The sequence below is a fragment of the Chenopodium quinoa genome, unplaced genomic scaffold (assembly GCF_001683475.1).
Source record: "Chenopodium quinoa cultivar QQ74 unplaced genomic scaffold, ASM168347v1, whole genome shotgun sequence".
Lineage (NCBI taxonomy): Eukaryota > Viridiplantae > Streptophyta > Magnoliopsida > Caryophyllales > Amaranthaceae > Chenopodium > Chenopodium quinoa.
Genome location: NW_018742455.1, coordinates 40,605 through 58,573, shown reverse-complemented (window position 1 = coordinate 58,573; position 17,969 = coordinate 40,605). Strand labels below are relative to the sequence as shown.

Genomic DNA, 17,969 nt, shown 5'->3' with positions numbered 1-17,969 from the left:
CAGATCATCACATTTACGCTTTTCATTAGCAGATCAGGAATTTTGCACTGTAACTGTGAGAGTTCTCAATTGAGCTCGAGGTGGGAGGGAGAAGTACGCTTTGAATCGATGAAAGGGCGGTTGTGTCAATTGCAACGATTTACAATTCATTACAACCACAATCGCAACCAGCAGAATAACAATTTGGTTGAAATAACCCTGAATTGAGACAATAATAAAACAAAACTACGCAAAATAGAAAATACCTGTGATTTCAAATGTATATACATGGTATCAAATCAAAAGTAATCCATTTATGGTAGTTAACAGGATATTCTTATTTTGTGAGTAATCTATCCATTAAGTTGTACCGACCGACTGAAAACAAAACACCACCACCACCACACTATTGCCAAAAATTTACATGAAGTAAAACCCAGAAGACCAAAATGAGCACTTTATTTACTATACCCAGAATAATAACGTCCTCCATCACTAAGCACTACGGCGACCAACACGAGCAACGAACCCACGATTAACAGGAGCTACAGAACGTGCAGAGCCACACTGCATCAAAAGAAAAACATGTCATCCCATCAAAAGAAAAACATGTCATGAAATGACTTTAAACCAAACTACAGATTGATTTTTACCAAAATTTAACCATCAATAACTTAAATTCTCAATTAGATATAATTAACAACATCCCACATGACTATTTGTTTCTTCTTACATAAAAATCACAAAAGACATTCAAAGCAAATGATTGTGAATAGCGCAAAAATCAAACTATGACAAGTAAAAAAAACAAACAATGAAGTATATAACAATAAGGCCTCAGACTTAATATTTTCTCATCACTGTTAAGTCAAACAATGTAGACATATTTCAAAAGATCATCACAGGCCTCATCGACAATGTGACATAACATTGAAGTCACAAATCAAAGTAGCCAATTACCATAACTTAAAAATAAGTAAATAAAAAGGTTTTTTTCACGAAATACCAAAATTTTCAAATTCACTATATATCCATAAGTTTCAGGAAAATGACAAGTCTTTTTCCTTAACTTCGATAGTCATTAAGGGTTAATAGTGCCATGTGTCAGGCTCTAATTGGTTCTTAATTAATTATTTGATTAACAAAAAAATAACTAATTAATAATCAACCTATCAGAAGTTGTCACATGGCACAATTAACCTTAAATAAATAACGGAGTTAACAGCGTTAGTCATTAAAGACGTGACATTTTCGAAAAGCTGAATGATATATAATGAATTTTAAAAATTTCATGGGTATTTCATGAATAAAGTTGAAACTCAAGGGTATTTGGTGAAATAACCATACATACAATGTAAGCAATATACCTCATATATTTGGATGGAGTCAGGTATGTGCCAAATATGTAGCTAAAACTTATGCTATCAATTCTTTTTTTTTTCCCTCTTAAAATAAGAAATATTATTGGGATCGGGGGACTTAAAAAGAAAATAACCATAAAAACAAAGACTCTCTAAGCAACAGTCACGTCTTCAGTCCAACTCAATGTAAGCAAATTATTTTTAAGGTCATCACAGTCCCTCTCAACTGAAATGCTACGTAACACAACAATGTATACCAAGGCCTCAGACATTTTATTTCTAATCACTGTGAAATCAAACAATGTAGACAAATTTGGAAAGATCATCACAGGCCTCATCTACAATGTGACATAACATTTAAGTTACTAATTTTAAAGCCATCAGAATTTTTTCAAAAAATAAATTACAAGTAAGCCATATATTTCAAATATAGTCATATACATTTAAAGAGTGGGAACCAAAAAATTTAACTAGAACTTACTCTATATATCCTTTTTACTTATTAAATTATGAACGATTAATTAAGGATTGAGGGATTGAAAAAGGAAAGGACACAGCAAGGCCTCAGCCTCATGTTCTCCATCACCAAAATATCATGCAATGTAGGCAAGCTTGTCTAAAGAGAGGGCAGACTGATCAGCTTGTCAGCTTAACTAAAATTCTCAGTAAAAGAAAGCTTGTCAGCCTTGAGACTAAAATTTTAACAACACTAATAGGGATGCAAGTATAATATCCTCGGTTGTGAAAGAGAGGGCAGACTGATCAGCTTTTGGCCTTTCTAGGGACGCAAGCAGAATTTAATAAAATTTCAAAAGTGATAGCTGCAACTGATCCTGATCAATAAAGCAATAATCATCAAAATCCTAAATCCAATTTTTTGTCATGATCAGCTGCAAATATAGACCTTATGGCTTTACTGGGGGTTTAGTGAGGAGAAAGAAGGTGCGACAAGATAAGTGATATATCAAGGCATGTTTATCATCGTATCATCAGACAATCAACTTCTTTCAATCAAAAAACTTGATTAAGGCACCAATTGGAGTCCCCAAACTATCTTCGATTTTTGAATTTTTATATAGACGACTCCATCTAAATCTTCATGTCAATGCTCAAGTCCAGTAATCTTTCTTTAAATTTCATAAAGATTAATGAATGAACTTGGGCATTGAAAAGAAGAATTTATTACTTTTTAAAAACTCAAGTTTTAAACCGAAGAGAGAAATTAGAAACACCAATCAGCGCATTAATTATGTTTTGTGATTAAAAAGATGACATTTGTCTTCAACAAAATTACGAAGTATAATAATATGAACTCTAAAGAAGGTGAGCCAAGATGTGATAGATTAGGGCCTCAGACACACAAATAGTTTTATCATTGTATCATCAGACAATGTAGGCAAAAATTTTGAAAGATCTTCACAGGCCCTTTCTTAGACATATAATCAAACTTTCACTTGTAACCACCACAATACTTTTAACAGTATACTAACCCATTCACAGACATTCCTTGCATGCACAATCTTTTATTCTTTTTCCAATTCTTTTGTGTTTTTGTTTTTCAGAAGCAGATGGGGTAGACAGAATAGAAAACGAAATAAATTGTTCAAAAAGGCCTCTCTTAACACCAGTACCCAACATATTCCAATAACTTAAGTTTATGAGACACCCAAATGACTTAGTCAAATTCATTCTCTCACCAAAATGACTTTCATATCTGATAAAACAAGTTCACATCAAGATAAATGCCACACAACAAGGCCTCAGACCTAGAAATTTCTTTATCATTGTAAAATCATACAATGTAGGCAATTATTTGTAAAGATCATCACAGGCCTTGAAAATACTTCATCTACCTCACAGGCCAGCATGAGAATTGGGGCTCATGATATCAACCAATCAAAGCCTTAATCCCATAAGAGGGGTAAAGTTAAGTCTCCAGTTGAGGCTCATGATATAAATGGACATTTTTATTTTCTGGGATGCAAGCAGAATTTGATAAATATTCAAATTCTGTTTTAGCAATTTAATTTTGAAAACTAAAAAACTTTTCATCAACATACAAAATTTTCTATTCCTAGTTACTTTCTACTGAGAAGGGTGTAACATGTAAAAGAGATAGCAGATAGAAAGAAGGCAAACAAATAAATGTGACAAATTAAGGCCTCAGACACAAATGTAGCTTTATCATTGTTATATCAGACAATGTAGGCAAATTTTGAATGATCATCACAGGCCCCCTTCTCTTGGAAAGATCATCAAACTGAGTTTCATTTTAACCAACAGTCCAATAAAATATCTCTAACAGTATACTAATTGATCCAAAGGCCTCATACACAGATTAATTATTGATTTGTGCAGCATAGATAAAAAGGCATTGAACAAAGTCAATTTATCATGATATATTCATACCGTTTAGGTAACCATTTAACCAGATAATCACTGGCATCAATGTAATCATTTCATAATTATAAACAAATAAAAATCTCAAGTTGTCAAAGGCTTCCTAGACTGCAAAAGTACACTGGGTAAAAGAAAATATATTTGCAGCTGAGTAGAATTGCTTAAATGACACAGAATTTTCACGAGTTTGTTGAATCAAAGAATATGGGTAGTGAAGACTAGTCAGATATTGACTAAGACATAAAACCATACTCAATAATTAGAGTGGAAAAACAAGAAAGCAGAAACTGAATGAATTATAACATAAAAAGTAACTATGGAAAAACAAACTATTATAATACAATGAAGAATAAAAGCATTAATTATCAAAAATTTACCTGTTCACATCTGAGGAAGAATAGACGGTTTTCCTTACAAAGAATGGTATCCGAACTCTTGCAGCCCATACAAATAACATATTCATCTACAGGAGAAAAATAAACAATTAACAGTAGGAAATTGCAATAGTAAAGCAAACAAACAGATAAAAGCCTCTAGACAGTGTGGAAGTTTAATTATAAAGAAACAGATAATTATAACAATATATATGACTCATAATGCAGCAAGGTAAACTGGTAAATGCCTTTTCAGGGTAATCTTTCTAAAGAATAGTTTTTTTCAGAATTAGAGAAAATTTTTCTGCAGGCAATTAAGAAGATTTGAAGATGCTTTATGTACGAAATAATATTTGTATACAAAGAAACCAACTACCAAAATTAACGTAATTATATACCTATTCAGCCAAACATAAGAAGTAAACTTACTGGCATAACTTCTTAATATCCTTTCAAAATTCTTTGGGGCAAATCTCCCCTTTACCACCAAACGTTGTTGTCCATCCAAAGAACCACTTGTTGACAACTCCGATAGTAAAAAGCTCATCACATGATCTGGTTGCCTATGCATCCTGTAAAGGGGTTGAAGTTAGAACATGATACAACATGGAATCAAAAAAATTACAACAAGACAAGACACATGTGACAGATAGCACGATCACAAAAGAAAAAATGACTAGAGTAAATTATATAAAGTCACTACAGAATATCACTGGTTCAGCAAAGTGAAGGAAGACAATAACAAAGAATAAGCTATTAGCTAGCACAACATTCATCAACCAACCTGTACAAAAATCATTATTATAGATACCAAAATATTCTATGGGACTGTTTATTAAAGAAAAGTAACTTATGCCCAAAAAAGCAGCAAGTGTAAAGTAGATTTCATATTCTTGGTTTTCTTAGAAGAGTGATGATAATAATTTGACAATATACGGTGAGTCACTGGAAGGAATATAATCTGCTAAGAACAATAAAGGAAAATTGAAGCAATTGCGGACAGAAAAATCCAAGAAACTCACATCTTACAAAGGTCCATAAAATTCGCAAAAACAGTCTTTTTGGTTCCTTCCCGCATGACTTGTGGGGGTCTCATGACTGTCCTGCGCCTGTCCCCAGCTAATTCAGGATTATTTTCACGGAGAATGTTGAACACCCTTCCTAGAAGCTGCAATATGAGAGCAAAAGTAAATGGTATTAAGGGCCGAAATAATAATTAATATAAGGGGACTTTAAAGATAATAGACAATTGATATAAGTCATTATCCATTGTCAACAAATATGAAAAAGAGCCTATATGAGGAGTTAAGGACAATTTTGGACTATAACAAATTAAGGTGGTACTCTTCACTAGAATATTTTACTTATCTCATTTGAAGATATCACCCCTAAACTTACCAGCACAAAAATAGTATTATTTCAAACTTATTAGATCTAAACTTACCGACCAAAAACAGTATTATTTCAAACTTATTTGATTTAAAATTAGTGCAAACAATGTGTGAAGAATGCAAAACTAAACTTATTTAGCCCTAAAATTGGCTTTTCTAAACTCTTGTTAAATATGATTCCTAAACTTACATAATTTGTACTTATAAATACTAAATTTATCTTATCAAACATATTAACCCTAACCTTGTTTAATATAATTATAATTTATAAGAACTTATCTAAACTTATTAGACTTGTGATAAATGAAATACAAGGTGAGAAGAACATGGCCTTGACCAAATTTGAAATTGCCTTTCTTTATTATGGACTGGTTAGCAACCTCTTGGACCAACAACCAAGAGTTTCACTAAGCAACCTCTTTGCAGCTAAAGGGGCTAAGACTTTAACAGACACTGCAACCTAGGCTACCAGATAGACTATAGTATGGATTAGCAGTGGCATATCAAGTACTCTGAAGCTCAGTACTAGTAAGTGATGAAACTTACTTCCTCGTAAACATAATTTCTGTCAGTCCCCTTCCAAGGGAACTGAGGTAGTTGCACCTCATCACATTCATCACCATGTCCATCTTCTCCAATGTCTCCTAAATTATAGAACATTCAATAAGAATCTGAACGAATGTATATGCATTAGCTAAAGGAAAGTTGAGACCACCAGGAAAAATACATTCTCAATCACTCGCCACTGCACTTACCATCATTCACTTCTACTTCACCAACATCATCATCAAACAAATTCGGATCAACCTGAAAATAACAACTACAAGCTAAAAAACTTTTGCAGCTCAAAAAAATACAATAGATCAGAGGATCGTGAATGATAACAAGAACCTAGAGAGCAACTTACTGGCTTCTTTTTTTTCTTCTTCAAACCAGCAAATGATGTATCAGCACCATCAGAAACTGCACAATGTGAAAGTCAGTACTGCTGGACCCGCATCATTTAACATGCCGAAAACTGTTATTTAACACTAATCATGCTAATTTTCTTACATTGTCGTCATTTAATTATATGTTTTCTAAGAAAATAAACACAATTTTCAGCAATCTCAAATTGGAAACCCAAGAAAATATTCAATATATACATGGGACACATGAATCAAATGTAATTCAGGTTATACCTGTCATGTTCTCCATTGTATCAGCCAAGGGTTCCACGTTTTTATCGGTTACTTTCTTCTTCTTTTTCTTCTTTGTTGGATCAAATGAACCTAACTGAAAAATATAAAAATAAGAGTTAACACCACACAATGTATTTAAGAAAAATATAACGACTTAACTGAACTACCGTGAAACAAAACCAATTCCATGTGAACCATCTCAAATCAAAATTAGGATTTTCACACAATATAATAATGTTTTTCCCTTTCGCTCAACGGTAAAAACAAAAACCTTCACTATAAATAGTTCCGTACCCATATAAATGGAGTATGTCAAAGGGCGGATCATAAGCTTAGTCACTTCAAACCCCACAAAAGTTAACTTATCGCGCGATACACAACATTAGTTATTTTTTTTTATTCCACTTAAAGGTAACAAAACAAATCTTCATATTCATATCCATATAAGAGGAGTATGTCAAAGAGTGTATCATACAGTATACAATAAGTTTAATCACTTCAAAGGACACATAAAAGTTAATTTATTGCACCATACAATATGAGAACTTTGATAAGCATAATGATATTATGCCGCATACCACAGAACTTGAACAAATTTGCAGCAAATAAATAAAATTTTTTTAAAAAAAAAAACATACTTGTTTATATAATGTCAGTAATTTTTTACCAAAACAAACCAATATTTAGATTTTTTTTTTATAAGCTGAAAACATTATTAATCATATATCAACAATTCAATATTACTAAAACAAGAAAAAGAAACAAAGGGTAACCAAGAAGAGCACAAACCTCAGGAATGTCATAGTTAACGTCTTCTGACGCCATTTTAGCTGCAAAACAAGAAAAAGGTAAATTAAAAAAAAAAAAAAAAAAAAAAAAAAAAAAAAACAAACAAACAAACAAACGAATGCCTGGAAATTAATAAAATGGTAAATTAATTTTGACATTGACAAAAATTTCATTACAATTTTTTTTTTTTCCTTTTTGAAGAAATTTCATTGCAGAATTTTATTATTCGAAATAACAAATGCAATAGTGATAACACATTGAATATCTAAAAAGAAAAAAAGAAAAACTTACAAATTTTCGACAAATAGATTTAATTCAATTTCTGAGTTCTTTTTCTCCTCTGTATAGAACTGTTACGAAATCGGAAAAATTTGTTCGAAAAATGAAGCTGTAGGGTTTCAATTGGGAATTTAAGGAAGAACACTAATGTTTGTAAATTGTAATGGGCTTTAGGTTTAGGTTTAGGTTTAGGTTTAAATTATCATGGACTTAGGCCCTTTCTTTTAGATTTTTTTTATTTTTTATTTTTTTCCGGTTTTTATTGACACGAGTTATGTGATTTCAATATTAATGGTTGTTCTAATCAAGTTAGCATCTAAGGCAATTGTTATGCGTCTTAAAAATATTCTCCCTGACTTGATTTCGGAGAATCAGAGTGCTTTTGTACCAGACAGATTGATTACTGACAATGCGCTAATTGCCTTAGAGGTTTTTCATGCCATGAAGAAAAGGAGTAAGGGTCGAAAGGGTACTATTGGGCTTAAAATCGACATGAGTAAGGCCTATGACAGAGTAGAGTGGTCATTCCTACGGGATTTGCTTCTCAGATTTGGGTTTGCCGAGACTTGGGTCAATTTGGTCATGGAGTGTGTCTCCACTGTCTCTTATTCTTTCATTATTAATGGTTTCCCTGGTGGCTATGTAACTCCCTCAAGGGGCCTCAGACAAGGCGACCCGCTGTCTCCTTATCTCTTCATTCTGGTGGCCGACGCTTTTTCGGGTCTTCTTCGAAAAGCGGTTTCTGCTCGTGATCTCCATGGGGCTAAAGCTAGTAGAAGGGGCCCTGTAGTTTCTCATCTCCTGTTTGCATATGACAGTTTGCTTTTTGCAAGAGCCAACCGACATGAATGCTCAAAAATCGTTGATATTCTCAACTTATATGAAGCAGCTTTCGGACAGAAAATTAATTATGAAAAATCGGAGGTCTATTTTAACAAAGGCGTGTGTGAGTCAAAGCAAGAGGAGTTGATTGGGCTTCTTAAGATGAAGAGGGTCGATAAACATGAGAAGTATTTAGGTATTCCCACTATTCTCGGGAGATCTAAGCGTGTGGTTTTTAATGCTTTGAAGGATCGATTGTGGAAAAGGATGCAAGGGTGGAAGGAAAAGCTTCTTTCTAGGGCTGGAAAGGAAATCACTACAAGAATCAGGTCGAATTCCGACGGAAAGGTTCCGACAGACCTAAAATTCCGTCGGAAAAACCAATTCCGTCGTATATTTCCGACGAATTAAAAAATTCTGTCGGAAATCCGTCGGAATTTTCCGACGGAAAATTATTCCGTCGCAAAATATGCACTTTCCGACCGATTATTTCGTCGGAAATTTAATTTTCTGACGGAATTTGTATCCGTCGGAAATTTACGATGGAATTTCCGTCGGAAGTCCTATTTTAAAAAAAAAAAATTAACATTTCAAAAATAAAACCCTAAAGCTAGAGGCGCCCCTTTTCCCCTTTTCATCTCTCCGCCTCTTTTTTCACTTTCCCCTTTTCCTTCTCATTCTCTTTCTCTCTCCTCTCCTGTTCTCATTTCTCTTTTCCTTCTGTGGCTCTGCCCCTCCCCTCTTTCAATCTCTTTCGCCTCTCCTCTTCCATTTCCTCTTCTCTCCTCTTCCCTTTCCTTTCCTCTTATCTTCCTCTTGTGTATATCCGCAACATCAACCACCAACATCGACCTAAAAATCCAAGGAATACCGACATCAACCATCTTCTCCATCAACCACCACCAACATCGACCGCAACAACATCAACAACGCTACAACGCTACAACGCAACAACGCAACAACAACAACAACGACGCAACAATATTATAACAAAGCCGACTGTTTTCAAGGTTTTTGTTTTGTAGATCTAGTTTTAATTTAGGTTAGATTGTAGATCTTGTTAATTTCTTTGTAATTGTTATGTTAATTTATGAATTTTATTGGCTAATTGTATATTTTTGTAATTGTTATGTTAATTTATGAATTTTATTAGATAATTGTGTGGAATTTTTCGATTTCGTTGTTAATTTAAGATTTTTGGGCTAATTTTCGTTGTGGTGTTAATTTTCGAATATCTGGGGGTGGATTTTCATTTCGTTGGGGTTGATTTTTGTTTCATTGGGTTTAATTTTCGTTTTTTGGTGTTTAATTTTCGTTTGTTGGGTGTTTTCGGGATTTATTTTCATTTTTTGGGGTTCAATAATGGTGTGGTAGTGTTGGTGGTGGTGGGATAAGAACGATCTGGAGGTTCTGGGGTGGGGTCTGGTGGTTCTGGGGTGGGGGCTGGTGGTTTTGGGTGGGTGCAGTTTTTTTTTTTTGTTTTTTTAATTAAATTTTCCGACGGAATTTCCGTCGTTATTTTTTTCGGCGGAATAATATCCGTCGGAAATTTCCGACGGACTTTCCTAGGCCCGAAAACCTCTTCAGACGGACTAGTTTCCGTCGGAAAACGCTTTTCCGACGGAATTTTCGTCGGAAAACGCTTTTCCGACGGAATTTTCGTCGGAAAAGCGCGTTTTTCCGACAAAGTATATCGCGACAACCAGTTACGACGGATTTCCGTCGGAAATTGGTTTTCCGACGGAAAACGAGGTGTTTCCGACGGAAAATTTCCGTCATAATTTGGCTGTTATCTAGTAGTGAATTCTCATCAAGGCGGTCATTCAAGTCATTCCCACTTACTTGATGGGAGTATACCGTTTACCATCAAGTGTTCTTGATGACATCCGTTCTATGACGGCTCGGTTTTGGTGGGGTCATTCTGATGGGCGGAAGAAAGTGCATTGGGTTAATTGGAATGCTTTGTGTACTCCTAAATGTATTGGGGGAATGGGTTTTAGGGACATGAATGTGTTCAATGTTGCTCTCCTTGGTAAACAGGCATGGCGACTTCTTAAACATCCTAACTCTCTTCTCGGTAAGGTGATGGCAGCAAAATACTACCCTCGGTCAGATTTTTTAAACTCGTATTTGGGGTTAGCTGGCAGCTTTTCGTGGTCGAGTATATGGTCCTCGAAATCTCTCTTGAAGGCGGGTCTCTTATGGAGAGTTGGAGATGGTGCTCATATTAATATATGGGATGATGCTTGGGTTGCTGATGACCAAGGGAGCCGAATTTCTTCTCCTAGAGTGACGGGTGTGGAGTTGGTTCAAGACCTCATTGTTCCAGGATCCAGAGAGTGGAATTATGAGCTCATCGGCGAAAACTTCAATGACAGAGATATCAGGTGCATCCTCTCCATTCCTCTCAGTCTACGAGGCCCTGAGGATGAATTAACATGGGCTTTTTCCAAGAGTGGAGAGTATATGGTCAACACAGCTTACTTTCTTGGTAAATCTTGCAACTTAGATGAATTTCACAAAGCATGGGTAATTATTTGGGGGCTGAATGTTACTCCGAAAGTCAGACACTTTCTTTGGAGGGTATGCACAAGCACTCTTGCTGTTCGTGCCTATTTAATGCATAGGCATATGTCCGATTCTGATGTCTGCCCGTGGTGCAAGAATGAGGCGGAGACTGTTCATCATGCTCTATTTGATTGTGTTGCGGTGAAAGACTTATGGAGAGAGGCGGGCTGTGAAAACCTTTCATGGGACTCTAGCAAATCCTTCTCGGATCTAATTGTTGACTGGAAGGATCAATGCTCTTCCACCTTAAATGTTTGTGCTATTCTCTTATGGCAAATCTGGAATAGGCGGAACGATTTAATCTTCAATAAGGTGGAAGTATCACATAGAACAGTGGTGGAACGAACTAGAAGGCTTGCAACAGACATCAAACTTTATGCTGAGAAGGTGTATGGTGGCATTAGAACGGCTCAGGTATGCAGCAGCCCCAAATCGTGGAAGGCCCCTCCAATAGAAGTTGTGAAGGTAAATTGTGATGCTTCAATTGATGCATCTGGCTGGATTGGGATGGGGATTGTAGCTAGAGACCACCGTGGTAAGGTGATTTTCTCTGCTACGAGGCGAGTTCGTGGCTTTTGGGAGCCAATTGTCGCTGAAGGGAAAGCTTTGGTGCACGCTATTAAATTGGCTAGCAGATTTGGACTCAAAAATGTGATTTTTGAGTCTGATAATTCATCTATTGTCTCAAAACTCTCCAAGACGGACATCCACTTAACCGACCTCGACTCAATCCTTGAAGACATTCTATTTTTCTCTCGTAGTTTTGATCATGTTTCTTGGTCTCATGTCAAGAGAGATGGAAACTTTGTGGCTCATCATCTCTCAAAACTTTTTCCATTTGGTCTTGAACAAGTGTGGGTAAATCATTGTCCTTGTGAGATTTTTCCTTATGTTTTGATGGACTCGATGTCCTTAAATTAATATAATCGGTTTCCGGTTGTTTCAAAAAAAAAAAAAATTTACTGAACTGATTGGATCTGAATTGAAATGAATTATTTATAAGAGAAGGAAATTAGGAGTTGAACTGATTGGATCTGAATTGAAATGAATTGTTTATATATAAGAGAATAAAATTAGGAGCTGAACTGATTGGAGTTGAACTGAAATTAAGCTGCAGAGAACAGACCCTAAGTTTAGTTTAATTTAGTTTAGCTCAATTCATATAATTCAGTTTAATTACTCTGTATTTCAGTCGCAACAAACAAGGTGATAGTACTTTTCACATATATGTGATCATTTTAACTTCACACTTTCACTTGTTATCTTGTTGACCTAATGACCGACCACTTGTTGGCTTGTTGCTTTTTGGACTTAAATGATATAGGAGCGAGGATCCAACAATATACTTAAAGCAAAATTCCCTAGGAAAGTAAAGAAATGAAAATATTATAAAGTTTGTTTTTATTGACAGAAATTGAGTTGATTTAATAACGGTATTGTTTGGCAATTGATTGTTGGTTGTTTAACGTAACTGAATTGACGGAATTTTTTTACTAGTTATATATGTCCTGATTGCTTGACTATTGGCTATTTAGAAATACATTTGGTAAAATCAAAGGGAAGTTTCCCAAGGGCCCCTTCACATAGTCACATTTGTCAAATTTTTCAAAATACCATTGTGTTTTTGGAACGATTCCCCTAAAAAACGTAAACTTATTCCCTATATGCATCAGTTTATAAACTAATTCTCACCATTTTATCCACATAGGATTGGTTAGAACTTCGTTAATTTTTTTTTCCTAGTTCAGCATAGAACCGCTAACGGTGATAGCGGTTCTAATAGACAGAAAAACATAACAAAACAAAAAGCAGATAACATAACAAATAATTATTAGGAAAATTTGGATTTTGGTACCTTGAAAATGGGGGTAATTGAATCTTTGTACCCGTTTAAAATTTATTTTTAAATTGGTACCTCCAAAAACACAAAAATGTAGATTTCAGTACCTCCGTCCAGTTCCATTAAGTTTTCCGTTAGTGGGGCCCATTATCTAATTATTTAATAATTTAATTTATTAAAAAAAAACATTTAATAAAAAAAAAACTTTAAAAATAATTTTTTTTAAAAAAATCAGCCACTGCCACCCTTCCCCTGTGCCGGCCGGCTGTTGGTGGCCGAATTCCTCGGGCACCGGCGCCGACCACCCCTTCCCTTCCCCTTCCCCGAAACCCTAGCGCAACCACCTTAACCAGCCCAGCGACAGCAGCAAATCAACCCACCACTGCCGCATAACTCCTCTCCCCTACCCAAAACCGTCGTACTCCGATCCTCTCACCCTTACCCTGAAACCAAATCGGGGATGAGGAATTGAAGATCAACGGCTTCAATTGGAAGTGCGAAAGGTGGTGCTGGCTGGTGCGTGGGAACGGAGCAGGCTGTTGCGGGTTTTCAGATCAGGTGGGTAGGGGGGTGGCGTCGGCGCGGGGAGGCAGGGCTGGTGGGGGGGGGGGGGTGGCGTCGGCGTGGGGAGGCAAGGCTGGGTGGCGGTTGAGGGGAGGGGTTGGTCTACCGCCGGCGGAAGGTGGGTGGCGGGTGGTTTTAGTGGTATTTTTTTGGGTTTTTTTTAATTATTTTTTAAGTTTTTTTTTTTTTTTTTTTTTATAAAATGTTTTTTTTTTTTAAATAAATTAAATTATTAAATAATTAAATAATTAAATAATGAGACCCACTAACGGAAAACTTAACGGAACTGGACGGAGGTACTGAAATCTACAGTTTTGTGTTTTTGGAGGTACCAATTTAAAAATAAATTTTAAACGGGTACGAAAATTCAATTACCCCCATTTTTGAGGTACCAAAATCCAAATTTTCCTAATTATTATTGTCTAGTTTTCAAAATTTCTATCATTCATCATTTTGATTGCCCTAAATATCAACACCTATTACATTCATATTATTATTGAAAAGTAGGCATATAGAGATATCAGATCAGCTTCTGTTATGTCCAAGCTTTACTTCTCTCCTGATTGATAGAATAAGCATGTACAAGAGCTTTTAAAGTTACGGGAACAACTTCAATTCTATAGCTACAAGAAAGCAAGCCACATTCCCACACCATTATAGAAAAGACTTCAATAGCACAAGAAAGCAAGCCACACCATAACTTATGTAATAACAAGTCGTCGTTTTCAGGAAAACTTCTGAAGGCAGTCTGGAATTCACATCCTCGCTGATAATTCAGCAATGGTAGCAAGCATCCTTCGAAGATCAACTTTGTTGGCTCCTACTAGTTTATCCATTGGTTGACCAGATCTAAGGAAATAGAAGGTTGGGGTGGCTTTTATATCAAATGATGTACAAAATTCCTGCATGAAAAAACACAGTAGCTATTAACACCTCAATTCTATGCAAGAAATTAACAGTAGTACTTATATAATTGTATGATGACAAGAAAGGGGGTTAATTTTTTTTATAGTATGACTTTAAAATTCGAGAAAATAAGATGAAAGGCATACTTGATACTTACCGTCATCTCATCAACATCTACAGAGAGAAAAACCAAAGAAGGATGCTTGTCAGCAAGATCGCGATAGGTTGATGCTATCTCTTTACAGTTCTTGCACCAAGTTGCAGAAAATTTAACCACCACCTGTTGAAAAAGGAAATCAAGGGTGCATTAAGTTATGTATCTAGATATGAAATCTTTACTAGTTAAGTGAGGAAGAGAAAAAACTTAGCCACAACTTTAAACTATTGAAGGTTAGGCTAGAGTTTATTCATCTTATGTTATATATCCAACTTATATTGATGGCAGTAATAGTGATTAACATACATATACCACACTTCTTAGGAACTCAATACAAAGACAAGTTCAGAAGAGTTAGTTCTCTCTTTGTAAGATGCTAGTGCTCATATGATATAAGGTAAACATGACTATATGTCATCCCGCTTCTTTATATTTTCACCCAATCGGCTAATGACATTACTGACATAGAAGTGACAAAAGTTCCACAAAGGTAAATAGAGCAGTAAGAGCACATTGAGTAAAGCCAAGAGTAGTGTACGTAGCTAAGAGTAATGTAAAGAGCTCAAGGAAGAGACTGCTACAAAATGTTTTGAGTGCGAATTGGAAAAGGTTATCCAACAACGCCAAATTTGTAGAAGATAACTAGTATTAAGTCTAGTGAGCAAACTGTCATATAGCTTTCTAAGGATGATTTAAAAACTAAAAAAGGATGAAAAGTAATTAACTTACAATTTTATCATTTCTTCCCAACTCTCTTCTTTGGTTATATGTTGAACCTTTCCACCAGTTTGGCGTAGTTTATGATTTCCTTTGCAATTGCATAACTATAAAATTTAAGTATTTTTCATGAAAAGGTGTACATTTATAATCCATAGTTAATGACTTGATGCATAATCAAAAAGAATAAAAACTGCTAAACAGAAACCTTTGCCTTAATCACAATTTGCCTTAATCACAATTTGCCTTAATCACAATGAAATGAACTACTTAATATAAGACGAAGTATGTTCTAAAGCTAGTGTTCACAATGCACGAAGGACAAGTTATACAAGAAAAAATGACTCAGGAACTTCAAATAAATTTCTTTTATAAACATACAAGAGTACAAGACATGATAAAATCTGCTAAAGATAAAAAATACAAGTTTCATTTCCCTTTTGCATATGTGTTCTAATTTAAGGAAGGTGAATAAAGGAGAATTAAAAAAAAATGACCCTTTACAATCCTTAACGTTTGTGAATCGATAATAGCCAGAGTCACCACTTAGCATTTTTTTTTTTTAAAAAAAAAAACACCCGCTCATGCAAAAAAAAAAAAAAAAAAAAACAATAAGTTACATTATAATACGAGTTATATATTTTACTATAAGAAGACATGATTACAGAAGAGATATCACAAAAAAATGAAAAAATAAAAATTGAAGGCATTAATGTAGTTAGTAGTCACAATTATTATGCTAGCGAAGACTAAACAGCAATACAATGAAGGATCCAAGATAAGAAATTTACCCTGCTACAGCAGGACCAGCACTGTCCCATTAAGCGTGGGAAGCCAGCCTTCTAACAATTAAAGCAATCCCCTATAAGAAACGAATGGAGGCGAAGTCAAACACTGAACAAGAGAAAAATGTGGCCTTAATGATGGAGACAAGAAGTGTATATGAGACCAACTCACTAAATATTCAGTACAGAGTTCAATATTCAGATGCAGTATCAAGCAACATAATATTAAGGTGCACGCGCACACACACACACAAACACAAATGTTCAAATTTCCATTACTGTAACTAAGAAACTTTATAAGTCATTCAGTTAGATAAGCTCTCTAAGGCAGAGGTGTGGCTTTTACACTAAAGAAGCATCAAAGCTCTCTCCATGAGCCTCGCCCATTAAGTCCTTAACGCCTCATTTGGTTTTGCAGGACACACAATAATCCATTCTTAAGCAAGAAAACGAGTCTAATTTGCTACGAAATTAATAGTCTCAAGAACACTCCTCAAGGCATTCCTTAATTATACAGCTAGAAACAAAACTTCAATCATTTTGGAAACTAAATCTAATAGATGTGAATGCTTTATGTTCGAGGTTCAAAGGAGTTGTACATGCTAGTAGAATAATAAACTTCATATACTTATTTAACACACAATGCAGCACCATAGAGCCATCCTAATCTAACTCCTGAATAACAAATCATCTCCTCAGTAACCACTAACACCTCTTATTCAATACTTAAGCCCTATTAGACCATGTAAAGGTGCATCTCAGCTAAAAAAAATGCATTTTGTTCATCAAGCGACATTGCAATAAACAATAACATTAAGTTCTAATGCTATTGTTTGACCCCTAAATATTCCACAGCACAAAGAATTGGAGGTGTTCGCGTTGGATACCAAAAAGGATATACTTCCTCTGTTCTTTTTTTTTTACTTGACATGTTTCTTTTATCACGCTTGCCAATGCAAAACTTTAACAATCAATAACTTTAATTCTCTATAAGTAAAATTTTTAAAATTTACATATTATGATAGTACTTATTCAAAAATATCTCACATGAATATATTTTTCATTGCATATTATTTACAAAAAATGGTCAAAGAAAGGGTGATGAATAATGCAAAAGTCAAAGTGGGTCAAGAAAAAAAGAACGGAGGAAGTATATCAATCTATCAAACTAATGAATTGGTTCTATTACTTAAGCTTCCATATGCAAAATATATGACTAATCTCAAGACTTCAAACAATGTCTACGCTATCTTTATCTAACACAAGGCAAAAGAGCTCCTTGTAAAGGCTTTTTGTGTTTGAATATACAAAATACTCCTGTACCTCAAAGATTGTGCTCCGATTCTCATTGTTTAATGTTTTTTAGAATTTGACCCATACCATAAATGGGTATAGAGGACCACAAACTTAGTTATAGGTCTCGCTAATTTTGCCTCTCACATACCCAAATGTTATAGCATTATTGTCTTGCTCTTAAAAGTAAATTTATTCCTAAAAGGTAATCTTTAAGAGACAAAAGGAGTATACCAGTATAACGCTCAACCTTAAATAAATAAGCGCGTGCACACACATACACACCCAATAAATCACATTTTGCACTTCAAGAGGAATCTAGGAATCAAACTCTATACTCTTTATGTGCCAATGATATATTAGGCTTAGACTAAAGAGCTCCTTGAAATGTTGAAATTGTCAAGTTTTCTTAATTTTTTACAAGATAACTTGTCTTGGCCTCTATCAAATAACCTATAAAGTGAAAATAAAATCAATTTTGCACCCAAAAAAAACCACATTTCATTAGCCCCAAAATTCCTTCTTTCCTTCCCATCTTAATTAAAATTTAATCACTTATTTTA

General features: G+C 34.8%; 1 protein-coding gene and 1 pseudogene across 2 annotated transcripts; both read right to left on the bottom strand.

Moving 5' to 3' along the window:
- Positions 1-204: 204 nt before the first annotated feature.
- On the bottom strand, positions 205-7,947 carry LOC110717726 (eukaryotic translation initiation factor 2 subunit beta-like). Of its 2 annotated transcripts, none has more exons than XM_021896498.1 (10): positions 7,767-7,947; positions 7,476-7,516; positions 6,687-6,780; positions 6,413-6,468; positions 6,261-6,312; positions 6,052-6,146; positions 5,137-5,282; positions 4,544-4,686; positions 4,118-4,203; positions 205-546 (listed from the first exon to the last, which is right to left on the bottom strand). In XM_021896498.1, the coding sequence occupies exons 2-10, from the start codon at positions 7,509-7,511 to the stop codon at positions 475-477; spliced, it is 780 nt and encodes a 259-aa protein (XP_021752190.1). In that variant the 5' UTR covers positions 7,512-7,516; positions 7,767-7,947; the 3' UTR covers positions 205-474. The 2 variants fall into 2 exon arrangements, with proteins under 2 accessions (XP_021752190.1, XP_021752182.1); XM_021896490.1 differs by having other exon boundaries at positions 6,052-6,149; positions 7,767-7,945.
- A 6,356-nt stretch (positions 7,948-14,303) lies between these two features.
- On the bottom strand, positions 14,304-16,149 carry LOC110717264 (annotated as a pseudogene).
- Between the last annotated feature and the right edge of the window lie 1,820 nt (positions 16,150-17,969).